Source organism: Nanorana parkeri, unplaced genomic scaffold (assembly GCF_000935625.1).
Source record: "Nanorana parkeri isolate BGI_ZX_2015 unplaced genomic scaffold, ASM93562v1 scaffold41, whole genome shotgun sequence".
NCBI lineage: Eukaryota > Metazoa > Chordata > Amphibia > Anura > Dicroglossidae > Nanorana > Nanorana parkeri.
In genome coordinates this window covers 2,850,525-2,873,160 of record NW_017306309.1, presented here as the reverse complement: position 1 = coordinate 2,873,160, position 22,636 = coordinate 2,850,525, and the positions used below count along the sequence as shown (strand labels likewise).

Here is a 22,636-nt window from a genome sequence, read left to right as displayed (position 1 = left end):
ATATATATATTTAATGAAATCCAGCAGAGCATTTTTCCTAGTGGGTGTTTCCACTAAAATTATCTCGGAGAGTGTTCAAGAAGTGACTGGCCCTTCTTGAACTTGCTGTTCCGGTTGCCCAATCTATATCCATATAATTAAAGTCCAGCCAATGTTATGCTATTGCCTATCCTACCCGCTACTTCTATCTGTGACAATAAATAAGTCTCCATCTCCTCCCCATCATTCGGAGGACTGTAGCATATTCCCACCAGTAAATTCTCTTTTTTTCATTCATATCAATTTCTATCCATAGCAGTTCAGCCGTATCCCCTCTCTGTGCTATATCATCACGCCCATTCAATGTCAGGCCATTCCTGACGTACAGACATACACCTCCCCCTCTTCTGCCTTCACTATCCCTTCTGAATAATGAATATCCCCTGATTTGCTGCCCAGTCACGCAAGCCATCTAGCCATGTTTCTGATATTTCCACTAGGTCATAATCTTCTCTGAGTAGTATTAATTCAAATTCTTCCAATTTGTTTGCCAGGCATCTAGCATTGGTGAACATGCATTTTAGGTTTTCAATTGAGCTGATGATTTTCTTGCTACCCACAGTCCGGCTACTGCTGCATGCATTCATATTTTAGCTCTACCGATTCCTTGTGATCTGATGTGGTCAACACCCTTTCCTCTAATTCCCCTCAGCTATATTGGTTATCAAGTCCAATCTCAGTTTGTTGCCTGATTTATTATTCTTTGATCCCCCTACCCCCGGAATCTAGTTTAAAAGTTCCTCCAACCTTTTTACCATCTTTTCCCCCAGCAGAGCTGCACCCACCCCATTTAGGTGCAGTCCATACCTGCTGTAGAGCCGACATATGCATATGTTTCTGCATATTTCTGTTTGTGCATATTTCTATGTGTGTGGGTGTATTTCTGTTTGTGCGTATTTCTTTGTGTGTGTGTATTCCTGTTTTTGCATATTTCTATGTGAGTGCGTATTTCTACGTTTGTGTGTGTGCGTATTTCTGTGTGTGTATTTCTATGTGTGTGTGTGTATATATGTTTGTGCTTAAAACAAGCTCTGACTGACCTCTGTAGCTGAGGGCACAGCAGCGTATATATATATTTATTCTCAAATTTTGCAGCAGAAGCACTTTTGGAAGCTTGGGGTGGTATGATGATGTCAGAATGAGGTGTGACAACAATACCAGTCAGTGGCAGGCCTGGACTGCAGATCACTGGTCCTGACTCCTGGAAATAGTGCCACACCAGTAAGTAAATGTGGAATTTTTTTATTTGTTAATTTGAAGGGGGGTTGGGAGTAGCGATGGGCTGAACAGGCCCGAGTTCGGTTCGAATTTGAACTTTAGAACATCCAAAAAGTTTGAATTCAAACTGGAAATCAATGCAAGTCTATGGGGGTAGTACTTTCAAAAACAATTGTCCCATTTAAAAGGGCTTATGTGCAAGTTTTTGGCCATAAAAGGTGTATGGGGATCCAGGTACTGCCCTGGGGGACAGGAATCAATGAAAAAAAACTTTTCAAAAATACCATTGTTAAAGGAGCAGTGGTTTTAACATAACTTAAATGGTAACAATAAAAATGAAACATTTATTTAAATATTGTGCCTGGGGGTCCCCTTAAACTGCCTATAAAGTGGAAAATGTGTACGATGTATAGAACCTGCTGCAGCAAAACTGACATTTCTAAAGAAACAAAATTACATCTTTTGTATTCTTAAAGCATTCAGTTCCCCCTCCCAAACAATAACAGACCCTTTAGGTCTGGTAGAAATGTTAAGAGGGACCAAATACAAAAAAAAAAGTGTGCGGTTCCCCACAAAAGTCATACCAGACCTTTAATGTCTGGTAGGAATATTTAGGAGGGACCCCGTGTAAAAAAAAAAAAGTGTGTGGGGTTCCCCCTCAAAGTCATACTAGACCTTTAAGGTCTGGTAGGAATATTGAGGAGGGACCCCATGTAAAAAAAATGAAAAAAAGTGTGTGTGGTTCCCCCTTAAAGTCATACCAGGTCCTTAAGGTCTGGTAGGAATTTTAAAGAGGAACTCCACCCACACAAATTGGGGGGGAACGTGGGATCCCCCTAAAATTCCATACCAGATGCTTGATCTGAGCATAGGCCTGGCATGGCTGGAAAGGGGGGGGTGAGGGAGCGCCCCCCTCCCTCCCATACCAGGCCATATGCCCTCGGCACTGGGAGGGTGCTTTTCCAGGGTCACCCCTGGAAAATCACCTTGTTCCCGTGCCAATGGGGACAAGGGCCTCTTCCCTACAAGCCCTGGGACGTTGGTTGTGGGGGTGTGGGCAGGGGGCTCATTCACATCAGAGTACCTCTTTAATAAAGGGGCACCCAGATGCCCACCCTTGTGATTTAGTAAGTGGTACTTGTACCCCTACCCATTCACTAAAGGGTTAAATACAATTCCAGACTTTTGAAAAAATCCTTTATTTGGAAAAAAAACAAAAGACATGTTTTTGACAAGTCTTTTATTGAAGAAAAAAAATTGATCCCCCGATGTAATCCAGGGTCAATCACGATGTCCAGCGCTGTCCACGACAACGACGATGACTCGACTAAATAAAAAATAAAACAATAAAAAAATCAATAGAATTAAATTTAAAAAAACGATGACCGCCGTCCCTTTCACTCGGGGCGAACACCCGCCGCATAATGGCATTTTGATAGATGCCGGTAACATATAAACATTTGGGCAGATCTAGCAGTGACAACTAGCTCCGCCCAACTGTTTACAGTTCTAACAGGGTGAGCCATGATTGGGCAGAGTCATTATGACTTTGCCCAATCATGGCTCTCACTGTTCTCAGTCAGGTCAGGTGCAAGACTTTGCCCAATCAGGGCTCACAAAGACCTATCAAAGGATCCTTCTCCTTAAGCCAAGATAAATAAAGCTGCTCTCGACTCCCATGATTCTCACAGGATGCCTGACAAACCGTATCATGGGGAGACTCTTCTACAGTGACTACATTTTGCTGCATAGGACAGATAAGCAAAGTTTTTGCCTACCTTCTCCTCACCCCATTCACAGTTACCATTTTTAGCAGTTTGCATGAGGTGCCCTAATAATTTTACCCCTACGTTCGAGCATATCTATATGATCCTCAGTGGATACACATAAAGACCAAGGGAGGATGGATGCTGCATAGTAGAGACTATTTTGTAGATTGGAAAACAATTTCTCTTACCTGGTCTTTTCTCACCCCTAGCCAAGCGAATTAAGATCAAGGGACTGCTGGACCCCCTTTTTTTCTTTGTCTGTAAGTACAGGATATTGGGTCTACATAGTTACATAAGTGCTGGATAGCTATGGGTAATCTCATCCCTTACGCAATTGTTTGTTTTCATCTTTGATGCTTGAGGAAGGGGGAGGGGGATTTGGAGGCTTAAGATACTGTGCTTGCAACCTGCACCTGTCTGTACTAGCCAGAGTGCTTGGGGACATCTTGCTTGCTTGTAATTGTCACTACCTCCTTAAAAGATTCTCTCATGTATAATGTATAACATTTACAGATGCCGCTCTTAGGCGGTGATTTCAGCAAATAATGTGGAATTGTTCAAGAAACTTTTGGACGATGTCTTAAGGGACCGTAATATACATGGGTACAGGTACTCCTAGAATGACATCCTAATAGGTTGGACTTGATGGACTAATGTCTTTATTCAACCTCAAATACTATGTAACTATGTAACTATTTCTTGGCAATTACCATTGACTATGTGGATGGAGCCTAGGCTGTGTAAGCTTCCTCCCGGCTGGATGTTTCCGTTGGCTTTTGTTGACATGGTCATTTGTTGGGCTCTGTGCTCAGGTGTGTTCTGGATATTCCTCTACTGGAACTTGGCTTAGAGTAGACAACTGTATTCAGTGCGGAGCCTGATACTGTGATCGAAAGTACTATGTATCCATTATGCACTTTTCATTAACAATACGCATTGTTGTATGTTCTATGCCATAGCAGGTTAATATGATTTGTAATGTGCAGTTATGTCTTATTTTATATAGTCTAAAATTTGATTTTTCTTGGTTGCATTGGAATATTATCAATAAGTGTATTTTTATACCTATGGATATGCACTTTAAACCAAACCCTCCCATCTACATAACTACACCCTGTGTAATTTATCTACTGAACAAATTATTTATTTATTACACATATTGTATGCCTGCATCTACGCATGAAACGCACACATGAGAGCCCACTAAGTGCCACATCTGCTGATACATACAGTATTTGCTCTTATAAATATCCCCACCTGTGTGGGCTAAATAATCCACCAACTCAAGATTGGTCATCAAGAGGATGACAACAGAGAGTGCAGAGTGTTCATTATATACCACGGTCTAGTGCTTGTGGGTAGCCTTACATTGTTATCAGTCAATACTTTAATCAATCAATGTAATCATCCAAGCTGGACAACTGGCACAGTTAATGAAAACAAAATTGAACTTGTGCATCTTACAGACTTTGTATGGAAAATTCTGCATTAAATACTCATTATGTATACTGCCCACAACAAAAAAAACAATGAGATTTATTTATCAAGCTCTGCCAGACATAACCAAAGTATTCTAATTCATCAAACAACATTTAACTTATTAAAATTATTTTTCAGCACAGTCTGTCAAAGCCAGAGGAAAAAATACTGATAATGTGGAAATACCATCTGCCAGACATTTCAAAAGCTGTACTTTACTTTTAAATTAAAAAAACAATGTTTTCTAATTAAAAATTGTGCCTAAATATGCCTAAATATGGGGAGGCAATTACAAAATGTGTAATTTAATTACACTTAAAAAAAAATAGCTGCATTAGCTATCATCAAAGTTACATTTTATAGTACAACTCACCCAAAGAGGCAACATTTTTGACAAAAACAATTAACAAAAATATAATTATCTTGTTAATAATAATCAATAAGATACAATAAAAAGTGTATTTCTATTGAAATGTGTATTTATATTGTATGAAGCGTTTTAAAACATTTGGCCTTGAATAGGTACATTTTATCATTCCAACTAATAATACATTTGCCTCAAAGTTAAAAAAAAAGGAAACAAACCTTTCCAAGCATGAAATAATATGACTTTTGATAAAATACACAAAAGAAAAGTTCCTTACCAGTACAGTTGGAAATGATCACCCCCGAATGTGATTTACTCTTTGCCCATATGGTTCTAATCACAATGAAATAAATTACACTGTTGATAAATAAAAAGTAATAATTAGCATACTTTCTTCTAAGGAAAAAAAAAGCCTGTTAATAGATTTTTACTTGAAAGTATAGTTTTATTCTCAGTCAAATGAGAAACTCAAATGTATTTTCAATGAACAGTTATTTTGAGTCATTATTATACAGTAGTAATCATTTTTAAAGTGACTTTCATATTTTTTGCACTTTTGGTCTATTTATAAATGTTTTAAACACATGATTTGCACAACTTTCACCCAAGATTTACTCATTTTTCTAATTGGATTTAACTGGTAACATATGTGATTCCTGGGTGAATCTGCATGAATCTTGTGTGAGAAAATGTATAAATATACTCCTTGTCCAACCAAAATTTAATTAATCCAGATTCTTTCTCAGGAGGCTACCTGTTATTAAGTAATTCAGTGAGTTTTCCTGACTGAAAGTTTAAACAAATCCTCAGACACAGAAAGAGTGCAATACTTGTAATAAGACAGACCTGACTGGTAGATATGCATTGCAAGACAGGAGAAGTATAGCACCTTGTGTAGTGTTCAAGGAAGCTAATTGTACATGTATGATAGTTAAATATGACTGCTCCCATGTACTTATACAATTACATTCAGCTGACAATGATATATATATATATACACAGTATGTGTGTGTGTGTCTTTAAAATAAAACAAAACTGTAGCTTCAGATGCTTTTAAAGAGCAATTAAAGGCAGTAACTGAAATTAATGAGTGAGCTACTAGACTAGTGGATTAGAGCACATTGTATGTGCTACATGTGTTAAAATCAGAAATTTAATCTACTGAGTTTTCCATAATCTACTGCATCAATAGCACATGCAGACCACTTTCCTGAAGCCTGCACTGTGTAACTTACTCTCTGTACTTGCTACATCCCCCATAACATTCAAACATCCAAAACTGTTTGGATCTGACCAGTGGCTATGAGAAATATTTTAGTACTGACTTATTTTAAATCAGATTTTTTGTTTGCGAGAAGCAAGGGGGTCTATTCACGAAGCAGCCGAAGGATCTAGCCGTAGCTTCGGCTGATCCTTCAGGTAGCTTCGGCCCCAGGACCCCTTCGGGTTCAATAGAACCGAAGGGCTGCTGTACGGGCTATTCACTATAGCCCGTACAGCTCCCGACATCAGCCGAGCAGGTCAGTCGAGCCGAAAGCATATGCATCGGCTCGATGGCGGAGCCAGCCGTGATTTTACGGCTGGCTCCGGCCACTTGCAGGGAGATCAGCGTCCCTGGTTACCAGCTAACCAGGGACACTGATCTCCAGACAGCCCAACTCTCCCGGGCGCTCTGGGAGTCTCCCGCTTCCGGCAGCCCAGGAGAGAAACACTGTTTTTTTTATTTTTTATTCTGACATCGAGCCGTTGGCTGTCGTCAGAATAAAAAAAAATGTCACCATAGGAATGCATTGCTAGATTCCTATTGGCTATTTCAATTTGCAATAGCCAATAGCAAACTAGCTATTGCACCCGCCCACTGCTGCTGTCAATCAGCAGAGGGGACCTGCAGTTCTCCATCAGGGCTTACTGTGTATGCTACCAAAGCCATCTTTCATTGCTGATAAATGGCCACAAATTGTGTTGGCTGATCTATCACAGGTTAACATACAAGCCAGGAAAAAGCTATCAACTGTTACTAAAATACTTTGTCATCACAGGATTGCATGTCGATGGGGCTTCTCAATCAAACTCATTATAATGAAAAGTTGTTAGCCTTTGACAGTTCTCACTACTGAAGAGGGCTTTAGACTGCTTAAAACATGGGGTGTGTTGGTGGTGAGACCCACGGCAAAGGACGAAGTCAAATCATCTGGCTGTTCCCCATCTGAACCCAGGATGATAATGGCTAAGCCCCAATCTATTTAGTTTCCGGGTATTCATTCTCTGTCTTAACAAGAAGTGCGCTCTGTAGCCGCTCAGTTCCTTCTCTGTACTCCCTTCCAAGAATGTTGGGCCTTATCTTGAACTCTTTGAAGTCTACCAGTGGCAATGTGGTAAGATCTATTGTCAGACTTTCATCTCCTGCCCTTATCTCATGGATTAGAGGACCCACCACTTACCAGGTATTATTTTTTCTTTTTATATGCAGTATGAGGATGAAAATATCACCTATTTTGTGATTTCACTATGATATTGTCAATAACTTCTATAAATGTTAAGGGCCTCAATAGTATGCATTATGGACAGAAGCTCTGAAAACTATGAGTGATGTTGTTAGCGCACAGGACAACCACTTTTGGAGGGAAAACTCGCTGCTTGTTCAGATATTACTTTCCTTTTGTATACCTGGCCTCTTCCTCTAAGAAAAAGAGAGGAGTTCTCATTGTTATTAAGAACACGGTTGCTTTTACAGCTATTAAGGTAGTACAAGATCCACAAGGGATATTCATCATTCTGATCTGCAAAATAAACAATGCTATTTACACTGTAGTGAATGTATATGCACTTTTTATTATTATTATTATTATTCAGGATTTATATAGCACCAACAGTTTGTGCAGCGCTTTACAATATAAAGAAGACATTACAATCACAATACAATTCAAGACAAGATGGTAAGGAGGGCCCGCCCATGAGGGCTTACAACCTAAAAGATAGGGTGACTAATAGAAGACAGATGCATTTTCTCAGGTCATGGAGCTTAACCACTTAAAGTCCGTGGTGTTTAAACCCCATTCCCATCCAGGCCATTTTTCAGTATTCAGTGCTGTGGTACTTTGACTGACATTTATTCCGTCATGCAACGCTGTACTGAAATACATTTTATACAATTTGTTTGGGACTGATAAAGCTTTAGTTTGGTGATATTTAATCACCACTGGGGTTTTTATTTTGTACTATATTAAGGAAAAATTACAGAATTTAAAAAAAAAACTGTTTACCCTATATTAAATGATATAACATTTTTTACTACCCAATTTTTTGGTAAAATATAAAAGGCGGGGTCACATCGGGTAAAAAGACATCAAACATGTCAAGCCTTAAAATTGCGTGAGCGCGCGAAACCTCAAAGAACTATAATACCCAAAATTGGCCATAGGCGACGCTTTTAAAACTTTTACCGCTCATCAGTTTAGTGTCATCTGTGCTTGATGGCCCTAAAAGTATTGCTCTCACTGCGACGTTCACGCTGATATGTAACGTGTGTAGCGCAATTGTCGTTTTCACGCGCTGGTGCACCGGACGCATATTTACATTTATATGTGCGTAAACGTGGAGAACTTAAGAATTTGGGGTTTTTAAAAAAACTTTTTTAATATGGGACTTTAATATTTACTCTTTTTATGTTTTTTTTTTACACTTAATGTCATTGCTATTACATAGGGGGATACAAATCCCCCTATATAATAGCAAAGGCACACTGACAGGTCCTCTTTATGGAGACATTAGGGGTCTCTAAGACCACTAATGTCACCGCAATGTGTCGAACACGAGCCCCCGGTAAGCAACAAACTGTTCGACGCTCACGGTCCCGTTGGCAGATTATGCTGATGATGATAGAATCCCCCAACACCAAAATCTGTCTCTCCTGTCCCTCCACCCTGTTCCCATCCTTACTGGAGCAGTCACTCCCCCTGCGGATAGAAGAGATGCCTAGGTCCAGCAAAAACCTAACACAAAAGACACAAAGGTTTGGAAAGCACCACAGTGAAGAGCACAGTGCCAAAGAGTCAGACTCCAGGCTAGGCCCGCAAACTTCTGCTATGGAAAATGTCACATAGCGTCATAAAGTGCTGACGTTTCGGGTCCATGCAGGGGTCCTTCCTCAGAGCTTCACTATGTCGCTCTGAGGAAGGACCCCTGCGTGGACCCGAAACATCACGACTTTATGACACTATGGGGTTGATTTACTAACCTTTTAAACACACCACGAACGTGTATACACCTCTGTAGTGTGTTCCCTCCCAGCATGATCTATGGGAGGAATCGAAACACCTTTGTAGTGTGTACACACCCAGCAGGTGTGTTGTGCAAAGCCCTGCAATGAATTGCAAGGCAATGTGGTGTAAATTAGCTCTATGTTATGTTGCTTGCGTTGATGAATGCAGGAATGTAAATGCATGAGCTAACCATTTTTGTCTAAACTGTGAAGCAGCATTATATATGCATCATGTGCATGATTTTTCCATATATGGCATTAGTGGAAATATGCTTTTAGAGACTTTTTGGTTGATAAATACGTTTTGCTGTGTGAAAATCACACACACCTGGTGTGTGTGTGTGTTTAGGTTAGTAAATCACCCCCTATGTGACATTTTTGCACTTTATTAAATACGTTGGGATTTTGATATTCGATTCCCTGAGTGTGTGCCGGTGAAATGTTTGAACTGGCCATAATTCTATCTATCTTGTTGTTTAAATGGAATGCTCAGAGATCCTCGACTTGTGCTTCCCACCATTGACAGATTTCCTGAAACACCTTGGGGTGAAGAGATCATTCCTGCATCCAGGTCCTGGCAACTGAAAAAGTGTGCCTGACAATTTTTTATTCTATTAATGTAGCCAAGGACAAAGCCAGAAAGTACCTTTCGGGCCAGGCTAGAATCGCTTTGGAGCCGCACAACTTCTGGTGCTGCTATGGTGATTAATGTAAGCCAAAGCTGTGGCATTCTGTTACTGAATCCTTGTCAGTCATCCCTGAAGCCTGTCTGTCCACCTCTGGAGGGATAGTCGAATCGTCCTTATCTCCAGAATATTGATATGAATCCTGGATTCCCTCAATGACCAACTCCCCTGGACAGGATCTGTCCCAAGAACTCCTCCCCAGCCCAACTGACTGACATCCATCGTAAAAACTATCCAAGTCAGAGGAAGAAATTACTTTCCATTCTGCTGGGCCAGGCTCATCAGCCACCACGGTAGTATTCTCTGAGATATTGCCGGTGCCACGAGCCACTCCAGAGAGACAGCGAGAGTTGAGGAAACTTAACAAGTGGCTTTGGAGCTAGTGTTGGAAAGAGGGCTTTGGTTTCCTGGAGAACTGGGCTGACTTCTCAGTCGGTTACCGACTCTACAGCCGACACGGGCTGCATCTTAATGGGGAAGTGCAGCACTTTTGGGGGAAAAAATGGTTAAAAGACTGGAGGAGCTTTTAAACTAGATAATGGGGGGAATAAAAATAGATAAAATTAACATAGAGCAAGTAACTACAGGGACAATTAATACAGATGGCAGTAATACAATGGGGGACAGAGGGCTCACACCAGTCAATATAGTTAATCTATTTGCTCCAGTTAATCAAATTAGTAAGGTATCACCCATACCATGGTCTAATAAAAAAAAGAAGTGGGGTACCAGAAATGAGTAAAAATGTAACCCATACTAGCACCAAACTCAAATGTATGTACACCAATGCTAGAAGTCTAGCAAACAAATTAGAGGAACTCGAAGTTATGCTACTCAAAGAGGACTTTGATATAGTGGGAATAGCTGAAACTTGGCTAGGCAGGGACAGGGTTGGGAGAAGGGGAGGGGGTATGCATGTATGTTAAAAATAATCTAACTGTGCACATACGGAATGACATCATGGCAGAGAGTCACAATGATGTAGAGTCCTTGTGGCTAGAATTAGATAAGACTGATGCTAGTTGTAAACAAATTGTAGGTGTGTCTTATAAGCCCCCAAAATATAGGGGAAGAGGAGGAGGCTCACCTACACTCCCAAAAACTGAGGATTGCTGGTGGTGGGAAATGTGTATGGGGTGTCCCACAATTCTGTTTGCCAGTGTCCTATCATCAGGTAGTACCTGCATAAAACCAGGGTCTATGATTAAAGTGCCCTGTGTTTGTACTGTACTCTGAGCAAAAGATTTCACAGGCAAGTCAAAAATCCTGTTTTTTTTATTAATATGCATTTGGCAGCCTAAAATAAAAAAAAAATAAAAAAACAGATTTTTTTTAAAACAGTGTACCAAATAAAACCATATATGCCCGTAAAAATAATAAAATGACTTAGGTATGCAAATTGGTCATAATTATTTCCAGTAAATCGACACATACAGACACTGCTAAGTTTGACCTAAGCATCTTGGCATCAATGACCTATGGGTATGAAGGGTTAATATACCCCTGATATGAGCCACAAGGAATAAGAAATGAAAATGTATTTAGGTGGAGATCACATTTTTGCCAATTGCATATTAGATGCATAAATCTATGTGGCTATGTAGATCTGTTCCAATAGAGGGTTGCACAAACTTTGATCCTGGCCATCTTTAAACCAGAAGTTGCCCAATAAGCTGGCGATAATATTTAATGGGTATGAGATCTGCATTACTGCATGATCTGGCCACCAATTCATTCTGAATTCTAATGTATGTAGTTATTGAGTAAAGGAGCAATCCCAAGGCTATAAGAGTATTGTAAAACATAGGCATTTGGTAGACCTATTAAATAGGCAATCTGACAAAAGCCTAAAATGCAGGGGCCCAAAGCAGCTGTCCTTTTCATCCGGAGCAGCAGGCAGGAGCAGCGACACCATTAGTGGCAGGGGTGGACTGGGCTGGAAAACTGCCAGCATACCAGGACCAGAGCTAGCTAAGTTCACCTTGAACCTATGGCAAAACCAAACCTGAACCTAACTCGTCATACACCGCTAGCCTATTTAATGTGCTATGTAAAATGTTAAAGCAGTCATAACAACCTACTAATGCTTTTAGAGTGCATTACACACAGATGAATTTCCCTGTTTTTGTATCTTTCTTATACAAGTATTTTTCTATGGCAGCATCAGGCATGCAATCTTAAAGTGTATCTAAAGCATTTTTCCTTTTTTAGATAAAGTTGGGGGTTAGAACTCCTGTCAAGATTTTATTGCTCTCTGTGCAGGAGTGATTTACTCTATATGTCCTGATGACCAATGTCACAGAGACAAAAATAATGGGAAATCCACAATTTTGTATTTGTCAACAGAAGAGGTGTGGGCAAATTGACCTCCCTTTGTAGAGATGTCATCTAACTTTTGCCTCTGTGACAGGAAGTATGTCCCCAGTAAAACACAGGCAGAAAAAAATCTGAGAGGGATTATAACTATTGACTACTCCAGGGCAAGCGTAGATTGCGTGGGGGCGAGTGGAAATTCATTGTGGGGGAGCGCCACCAGCAGGACCAGGGAGGTGCAACTACTGCCGCTTCTGCAGCGGCAATCGCTCCTTTCATCCTTCTCTGGCCGGAATGAAGGAGGAGGAGAAGAATTAGTTTGGCTGTCTTCCCTTCACTCCGGCCACCTGCAGCTTCCTCTGCCACCTCAGCTGCCAAAGGCTGGGAGAAAGATTGCAGCTTCCTATTGGCCAGCTTCAAGTTTTTGCAGTGCGGGACCTGAAGGATATATCTCTGTACCCCCACCACCAGCACCAGGAGAGGAAGAGGGCACCTAAATCAGATCAGCTATGTGCACTGTAAGTCCCTGTTCTTTCTGCCTTACAGCACTGACTTCTGTACTGTGCGTCATACCGCTGCCCTCTGTACTCTGCGTTACATTACTGACCTCTATATGGTGCATCATACCGCTAACCTCTGTACTGTTAGTTATATTGCTGACCTCTGTACTGTGCATTACATTACTGACCTGTGTACTGTGCATTACATTACTGACCTCTGTACAGTACATCATACTGCTGACCTGTGTACTGTGCATTACATTACTGACCTCTGTACTGCTGACCTCTGTACTGTGCGTTAAATTACTGACATCTGTACTGCTAACCTCTGTACTGTGCTTCAAATCGCTGGCATCTGTACTGTACGTCACACCGCTGACCTCTGTATTGTGCGTCACACTGCTGAACTCTGTACTGTGCGTCACACTCACACTGCTGACCTCAGCACTGTGCGTCAAACCGCTGACCTCTGCATTGTGCGTCATGCCGCTAATCTCCGTACTGTGCGCCATACCATTGACCTCTGTACTCTGTACATTTCTGCAGCGTGGGACCTGAAGGGAGGCTCAACAAGGCTGCTGGAGGCTTCACCTCGGTACATGGAGGCAACATTGCTGCACCCTCCTCCCACCACCACTAGAGGAAGAGAGCACCTGATTCAGATCAACTGTGCACTGTAAGTGTTTCTGCATTACACCCCTGACCTCTGCACTCTGCATTACATTACTGACTTCTGTACTGTGCATTACATTACTGACCTCTGTACTCAGCGTAACACCTCTAGCCTCTCTACTCAGCATTTCACCACTGATCTCTGCACTCTGTGCTGTTATTGATCTCTGTTCTTTACGTCACGCCGCTGACCTGGAGGAGTTAAGGCCGGAGCAGGGTAGGGGTTAGGTGGGGTAACTGGTGGCAAGTAACTCTTAAAACCTGGCTGGTAGCTCAGAACTTGAAATTTTTAGCCCTGCCCTACTCTATTTAAAGCTAAAAAAAGAAGGGGTGGTGTCTGATTTCTGAAGGATGTACAGCAGCCGAGCTCTTCTCTGATTCTACCGCTCCATTCTGCTTATATCCTGTATGGTTGATCACTATATCACGCTTCGACTTAACTTCTGCAGTTACCTTGGCACTGCCTCCTCACAAGAACATTGTAAAAAGTGGCCACGTGAGGACAAAATCCACAGGAGATTGATTTATACCTACCATGCAGGCCAAGATGGCACAACATCCATGCCTTCTCGTGGCTTGGAACAATGGGAGCACAGCATTATGGAGGTACGTTGGAGCCCCCTGGATATGTTGGGAGTGCTAGCAGGCAACACCTCTAAATCCCCATCTGCCTCCCCGCAGCCCAGTATTTAAACACCCAGCTGAATGGGAAGATGCAACAACTGAGAAACTGACACTGTCGGCAATCCTTTAGATCAGTGGTTCTCAACCTGTGTAACCTCAGCACCCACATTTGTCCTTTGTCGTTAAGTGGTGACTTAAGTCGCACTGCAATGGAATGCACGGCATTGCGGTACCACGCGTTCTGAAGAGGGCGATTAAACTGTGGGCGGTAGGTGTGTAGTAGGTGCGATTGCATGGTACAGTGCGATAATCGCACAGGGCTGTTCGATTAACATACTGTACTAGTGTGAACGGGCCCCAAAAACACTGACAGGCGCACACAACCACAGACATTCTCACACACACAAACTACAAAAAAAAATTATTTTCTTTTCCTTCTCTTTTTAAGATCCACCCAGTCTCCCTACCTTATGAGAACTGGAATGGATCCTCAGCCTGGGTTGCTGTGCAACAGGGATATCAATAACAATCTTTAAATTGACCCCTGCCAAGGTGGAATTGGCCAAGACTGATCCCCACAGCACATACGTGGTTCTGAGAACACACTGTGTGATCATTAAAGTTCACAAACCCCCCTTGCCCTTTCAGGCATACAAATTAATGGATATTATGGCTCAGACCCTTCCAGCTGCAAAAGGACATATCATTATTGTGGGATATTTTAATACAGTAATGTCTCCCATGCGTGACTGGTTGCAAGGGGAATGTATTTCTCATACTCCTCTTCATACATGGGCACGTCACAATCACATGATATATATTTGGCATTGGAAAATCCCACTACTATAATACTTTCTCGTGCATCACATAGTCACCAAACTCTGTCATGTATTGACATGATGTTTGCACCCTCCAGGCCTACCTTCAGGTGTTCTTGATGTTAAATGTTTACTCCAGGAGACAAGTCAGAGGTCAGGACAGGCAGCAGACACAGTATTTAAGAGACAAGCCAAAAGTCTGTACATGGAAACTGCAAAGACAACAGCAGCTTGACAGTGAACAGGGGCTCAGCAACTAGCTTGGAAAAGTGTTGCTCAGACAGCAAGCTGTGAGCTGCACCAAGTTTAAATAACGTGAACAATAGGAAGGAACCACTGGATTGACCACAAGCTGATAGTACTGATTGGTACAGATGTCAAAGCACAACTTTGAAGATACAAGTGAAAGATACTGTAAAAGTGGTTATGAAATAAGCAATCTTAGATCAGATAGTCTCTTTATTAGAAATGCAGCCAACCACTGCAATAGAGTAATTAATAATCTGCATTTTTAATCAGGTTAAACCTTCATCATAGCCACTTTGGATATTTAGTTCCACCCTTATGCATCATATGAAAAACCTTGAGATTTCACGAACCCTGGCTCTAAAAAGTGTATGTAACAAAATACTGCACTTGATATTACTGTAGCTGATATATAAAAAGAAAAGCTGAGCATCTCAAAATGGAAAATTTATTTTTTAAATGAAATGTTAAACTAACTACATCTGTAATTTCCAACTATATAAACCAGAGGAGCTTGTATTAAATTATTGTAACACTACACATATTGCAACTGGCTTTACTTCAGGGTCAAAAAAAGTTCTGCATATTAAGGCCTTAACTTCCTCATCATGCAGTGGCATTTAGGGAAAAATGCTAAAGAAGAAGTCCAAATTCAGATTTGTGACCAAATTGCCATTGATAGGCATCAACTTTCTTTTTAAATGTTAAATGCCACACTATCAAAGGACTGTATTCAGGTAAATAGCATCTGACTGAACACAGATTGCAGTTGAAACATATGAGTTTTCCACTTTTACAAATGTTCTCAGTAGCGAAAGAAGAACAACTTAACCGTAGCCTAAAATTATATTTGTTAGACCAAGCCAGAGTATGCAGAGAAATAAAGGCAAATAGAGTATTTAACAGAAAAAAAATTTAAAATAGCATGCCCTTAAAAAAACACCACAATATCAGCTTTGTGGTTGTACAAATTGTTGCTTATAATATACTATTTCAGAAGAGGGGTAGCAGAATACGGTACAACTATTTGCATATGTGAGATAATGTCCATATCCTCCATATCTCCCAACAGGTAAAGCCAGTGGAGAGGTTGAAATTTGGCCACACATTGGTGATTGGCCAATGGTATCATGGGGTGTGTATTGTTGCTTATAATATACTATTTCAGAAGAGGGGTAGCAGAATACGGTACAACTATTTGCATATGTGAGATAATGTCCATATCCTCCATATCTCCCAACAGGTAAAGCCAGTGGAGAGGTTGAAATTTGGCCACAATCATAATCATGAGTATTGTAATTCCCATTGGGACACCAAGGGCCCAGTAGTCTTTAGCCTTACTGCTCTAGTTATAGCTAAAGGTGTTTACCTGTTAGCTCACTGCCTCCAGTTTGTCCCCCTAACCTCTCACTTGTTTCTAGGTGTCAATCTCCTTATACAAAGAAGAACCTTTCCTCTGCTTTTAGCCATAGCTTGTCATGTGTCTGATCCTTTTTTCAGTCCACAATGCTATTTTTTTATAACAAAATAGTGTACTGCCTATTTACTCTTTATTACAATTTACAATGCTGTACATTATATATAGCGTGTGTGTGTGTTTTAAATGGCACAACTCTTTATGAAATTGTGCTTTTTCTTATTCTATCAGTCAATACCTTGCACACAAAATAAGCCAGATATCAAGGTAAATGATTCATACAGTGGTGAAAGGGAACAGATGACATATCTATTTATCAATCTAACAGAAGTATTATTCCTGATAGGACATACTGTGTGTGGTTTTGCTATGTCTATTGTAACAGGACTGCACACATTTGAGATACTTCAATTCCTTTTATTTTCCCCAGTATTTTTTCTTCTGTAAAACACAATTTTCCCTGAAGAATGATGAACTCAGTATATAGAGAAGAAAGGAAATAAACGGAACCGCATGACAGCTGGTTACAATGGCACAACATGAAATAAACTATTAAAAGGTATAGAAAGATGTATTTATGTGTTGTATTTGATGTTATGCTTCATGCACCACAGGATAAAGTGTTCTTTAATTCTAAGAGGCCATACATGTTGTAATGTTAGGGGAATCCAGCAGGATCGCAGGACATAGGCCTTGCAAATAAAGTAAAGTTTATTAACTTAAATAGCTTCACAGCAGCAAAATAAGAAAACAGTTAATTTTCACTGACCAGCTGGCCAACTCAAACAGCAACTCTTCAGTACAACACAAAAGAACAGTCTCACTGACATAAAGATTTCAGAGCTGCAATCGCAGTTTAAACACACCCGGACTTCAAGGGTAACTTTCCCAGTCTACAGATTCCAAGCAAGATTACTGACATTCAGGGGGTGATTTACTAACCTAAACACACGCACGCACCAGGTGCGTGTGATTTTTACACAGCAAAGTGTATTTATCAACCAAAAAGTCTCTATAAGCATGTTTCCACTAATGCCATATATGGAAAAATCATGCACATGATGCATATATAATGCTGCTTCACAGTTTAGACAAAAATGGTTAGCTCATGCATTTACATTCCTGCATTCATCAACGCAAGCAACACAATGTAGAGCTAATTTACACAACATCACCTTGCAATTCAGGGCAGGGCTTTGCACAACACACCTGCTGGGTGTGTACACACTACAGAGGTGTTTAGATTCCACCCATAGATCATGCTGGGAGGGAACACACTACAGAGGTGTATACATGTTCGTGGTGTGTTTATAAGGTTAGTAAATCAACCCCTCGAGCTCACAGCAGTACACAGATCCCCACTCTCCAACCTCCTCCACACTACTCCTCACCTGCTAGCTACCACTTCCTGTCTTTTAAACCCACACTTCCTCCAGCAGATGAGCCAGGAACCAGCGGGCAACCCTGGCATTCATCCCCATACCATGCCGCATCCATGTTAAAGGAGCATGGTCAGAAACCAGCCTGAATTTCCTGCCCAACAGATAATATCTGAGTGAGTCTAAGGCCCATTTAATGGCCAAACACTTCCGCTCAACTATGGCATAGTTTTTCTCAGCCGCAGGGAAGACTACCGGATGCTCCTCTCCATGGATAACCTGTGACAGAACAGCTCCTAACCCCACATCGGAAGCATCTGTCTGTACAACAAATTATTTCGAAAAATCTGGGGCTACCAGTACAGGGTGTTGGCACAATACCGACTTGAGCTCCCGAAAAGCCTTTTCAGCATCTGCATTCCACTTGATCATGGCCGACTTCCGACCTTTTGTCAGATCGGTCAATGGGGCCGCCAAGGTGGCTAAGTTGGGTACAAACCTCCTGTAGTACCCCACTATGCCCAGAAATGCACGCACCTGCTTCTTTGTGAGGGGGCGGGGCCAGTTATGTATAGCCTCTACCTTGTTGATTTGAGGTGGTTTCACCAGTCCTCTACCCACAATATATACCAGGTATTTAACTTCCTCCATTCCCAAAGCACACTTTTCAGGGTTTGCTGTAAATCCCGCTTTCCAAAGCGAGTCCAGTACTGCCTGGACTTTGGGCAAGTGTGATTCCCAGTCTCCACTAAAAATGACTATGTCTTTCAAATATACTGAGACATACTCCTGGTGGGATCTTAAAACCCTATCCATTGCTCGCTGGAATGTTGCGGGAGCAGTTTGCAGTCCAAAAGGCATTCTTTTGTACTGAAAACTCCCCTCTGGGGTAGAGAAAGCCATTTTCTCTTTGGCAGCCTTACTCAAGGGGATTTGCCAATACCCCTTGGTAAGGTCCAATGTAGTAATATACCGGGCCAGACCTAGTCTCTCAATAAGTTAATCTGGGGTAGGCATAAAATCTGGAAACTTCATTAAGTTTCCGGAAGTCATTGCAAAATCACAGAGTTCCGTTGGGTTTCGGTACTAACACAATCGGGCTCGACCACTCACTCTGCTATTCTTCAATGATTCCCAGGTCTAACATCTTCCTCACTTCATCCGAGACAGCCTTTCTCTGAGCCTCCGGTATCCAGTACGGCCAGACATAAACTTTGACCCCTGATTCAGTGATAATAACAAGCTCTATGACATTAGTTAGACCTGGCAAGTCTGAAATGTTTCTTTATTTCTCTACAAGAACTCCTTTACTTGCTGAGATTGTGCTTTAGACAGGTTATTTGCTACTTGGACGCTGTCCACACCAACCTGAAGCTCAAGTCTTGCACCAGCCAGGGATGTTACCGGTTCCCTGTTTGTCCAGAGCTTTAACAAGTTGATATGATATATCTGGTAAGGTTTCCTCTTGCCCTGCTGGTGGACTTTATAAGTTACCTCCCCCATTTTTTCCACAATTTCAAAGGGACCCTGCCATCTGGCCAAGAATTTGCTTTCCACAGTGGGAATCAGCACCGCCACCCGGTCCCCCACCTGGAAGAGCCTTGCTTTAGCAAACCCATTATAGACCCACCGTTGAGCCTCCTGGGCTTTTTGTAAGTGTTCCTTAACCAGTGGCATCACACTGGCGATCCTTTCCTGCATCTGGGAGACATATTCAAGAACACTCTGATGTTGAATAGGTTTAGCTTCTCATTCCTCCTTAACAAGATCAAGTAACCCACGGGGTTTCCGCCCATACACTAACTCAAAGGGCAAGCATCCAGTGGAGGCCTGTGGCACTTCTCGAATGGCAAACAGGAGTGCCGGTAACAGGCGGTCAGTCTTTCCCATCCTTTTGTACTACTCTCTTAAGCATGGACATAAGGGATTTGTTAAAGCGTTCTACCAAGCCGTCCGTCTGTGGATGGTATAACGATGTGCGCAGCTGTTTAATCCGGAACAGTATTCCGCAGGGGCAGTGCTTCAGGATATCGGGTGGCATAGTCAAGGATCACCAGTATGTAGGCGTGACCTCGAGCAGACTTTACCAGGGGACCCACTATATCCATGGCTATCCATTCAAACGGAACCTCAATTATGGGCAAATGGACAAAAGGGCTACGGAAGTGAGTCACCGGAGTGGTTAACTGACAGGTGGGACAAGAGGTTCAGTATTTCTTTACCTCTGCTTTCAGACCTGGCCAGTAAAACCGGTCGGTGATCCGTGCCTCCGTCTTCTCAACTCCTAGGTGTCCGCCTAAAACATCGTTATGGGCCAGGTCAAGAACCTTTCGTCTGTATAGTCCCTTGCTGGGCTGCCAGCTGGGCCACCAACAGTCGAGTGCTGTCTTGTTGCTGAGCCAGCGCCTCCTTATGGTGAGCCTGTTGTACCTCCAACTGGGTTGCTAGGCGCTGATTAGCTTCCTCATGGCGAGTCTGAGCTTCCATGTTAGCCAGGGTCAGCTGTTTAATCAGCTCCTCCATTGGGTCAGCCTTTGGGGTCTGCACAGCTTTAATCCAGGACATAAATCAAGTGCACTGTCCCTTTAAATGTCAGTTTTGAATCCAATGCAGTGTCTGTGCCTGTTACTCTGTCCTGCCCGCATTCGAGCACCAGTTGTAATGTGAGGGGAATCCAGCAGGATCGCAGGACACAGGCTTTGCAAATAAAGTAACGTTTATTAACTTAAATAGCTGCACAGCAGCAAAATAACAAAACAGTTCATCTTCACTGACCAGCTTGCCAACTCAAACAGCAACTCTTCAGTACAACACAAAAGAACAGTCTCACCGACATGAAGATTTCAGAGCTGCAATCGCAGTTTAAACAGTCCCAGACTTCAAGGGTAACTTTCCCAGTCTACAGATTTCCAGCAAAATTACTAACATTCAAGCTCACAGCAGTACACAGATCCCCACTATTCAACCTCCTCCACACTTCTCCTCACCTGCTAGCTACCACTTCCTGTCTTTTAAACCCACACTTCTTCCAGCAGGTGAGTTAACCTCATCTCATCCTTTAAAGTAACCACAGTCCAAACAGAGGGGAAATATATCGTCCTTCCAGGACCCAGCCCCGGTGTCCTGTACAATGTATTTATACCATATTTGCAAATAATAATTAGTTCTATATGATGATTCAGACAATATAAATGCCTTCACAATATGTTATTACAAATTAGCTCATTTTGAAGGCAGGTAAGATTCAGTAGATTAATAATATTTTAATGAAACAGAGTGGGATAGTTGGATAAGACTGAGAAGTTTATGAGCACCATAATACTGTAACTCTGCTAGTTTGCATTTCCATAATTTATGCCCAAGCGTCTCTCACCATGATGTATTGGTGAGTGTGGATCATTTCATTTCATTTCCTTAACAAAGATAAGATGAACCTTAGACTCCAGTGGTGGACCTAAGGAACAAAGGACCCCGGTGCAAGAGTCCCCCCCCCAAAAAAAACCAAAACACAAACCCCCCAATCCACACCCCCTGAAGCAACCACAAAAAAATCAGTGTTCTCCTCCCGCAGCGCTCGGGCGGCTGTCACAGTTTATCTCCTCCCCGCTGGGACACAGAGGAGCACCCAGCAGGGAGGAGAGAATGAATGGATGCGCCGCTGTATCGGCAGGAAAATGGCAATTTCGGCATTTAGCCAAAAGTGCCATTTTCGGCCGATATGTTTTGGCGGCCGATATGTTTTGGCGGCCGATATATCGGTGTATCCCTAATATTTACAGCTTTGCAGAATGGCACTTGCTATAGAGCACTACAAATACCAACAGTACTTTATACAACATTAGGCTACAAATAATAATTATTTTAATGAATTATTTACCTTCACCTCTTCTAGCTGGTCTTCTGTCTTCAGCTGTTTCCTGTGTGTGTTCTGTTTGCTGGTTCCTCACAGCCGTCCGAAGCCCCATGGCTACCCCATGATGTGCCTGCAGGGCCGTCTTCAGTTCCTCCTTGTTCCGCGGCTCCCTCCTCACAGTGGCCAGTGGGCCCCATACTATCTCGGTATTCGGCCGGCGGGCAGGCCCCCCCCCTTTCAGCGTGTCGGAGTGTCACATGTTGAGATCAGTATCCGGCGGCTGGCAGCCCCCCATTTCTGTGCCGGGAGTGTCGGATGAACAGATGATCCGACACTCCCGACTCAGAGAAGGGGGGCCTGCCGGCTGCTGGATACCAATCTGGCAAGTCCCACCATCTATGATTGAAAACTTGGACAACAACTTTTTCAATCATCGATTATAATCGTCTTAGTCGATTAGTTGTTGCAGCTCTACATTCATCCCCGATTTCTGGGGACAGTCCCCGGATTGAGGAGACCGTCCCCTGACAAATTATGTCCCAGGCGAACATTTTTTTTGTTTAATACTTTCCTGATCCCTGGATCCACCGACAGGTGCAGCCTCCTGTCTCCCACGCTGTCAGATGCTTGCACGCACTGTGTGTAGCTTCTAAGAAGATACGCTATTAACGTAGCGAGAAAGCTGGCTGCACATTTTGCATAGTGCCCGCTACACTAATAGCATATCTTCTCAGGAGCTGCACACTTGGCGATGGATCCAGGTATCAAGTGAGTATTAAAAAAAATGTATTTTAATGTTCCCGGGGACATTTAAAAATGTTAAAAATGTTGTCACCTTACCTTACCCTGGTGGTCGGTGGGGGCTCCCTGGTGGTCAGTGGGGGCTCCTTGGACCCTGGTTGTGGGGGGGGTCTGCTGTGGCCGCAGCTGCAGTGGCTCCCTCCCTCCGCCGCCTCTCTGCCACATGCACCCGGCTGGCCAGCCCGCCCACATCA

The 22,636-nt window shown here is 42.4% G+C and overlaps 1 protein-coding gene across 2 annotated transcripts in view; it reads right to left on the bottom strand.

Moving 5' to 3' along the window:
* Window positions 1–22,636, bottom strand: part of NPSR1 (neuropeptide S receptor 1) — a 158,664-nt gene that overhangs the window by 24,755 nt on the left and 111,273 nt on the right. For both annotated transcript variants that reach the window (XM_018571332.1, XM_018571339.1), the window contains one exon: window positions 5,150–5,229. In XM_018571332.1, the coding sequence (XP_018426834.1) occupies window positions 5,150–5,229 (80 nt within the window). The remainder of the gene's footprint in view (window positions 1–5,149; window positions 5,230–22,636) is intronic.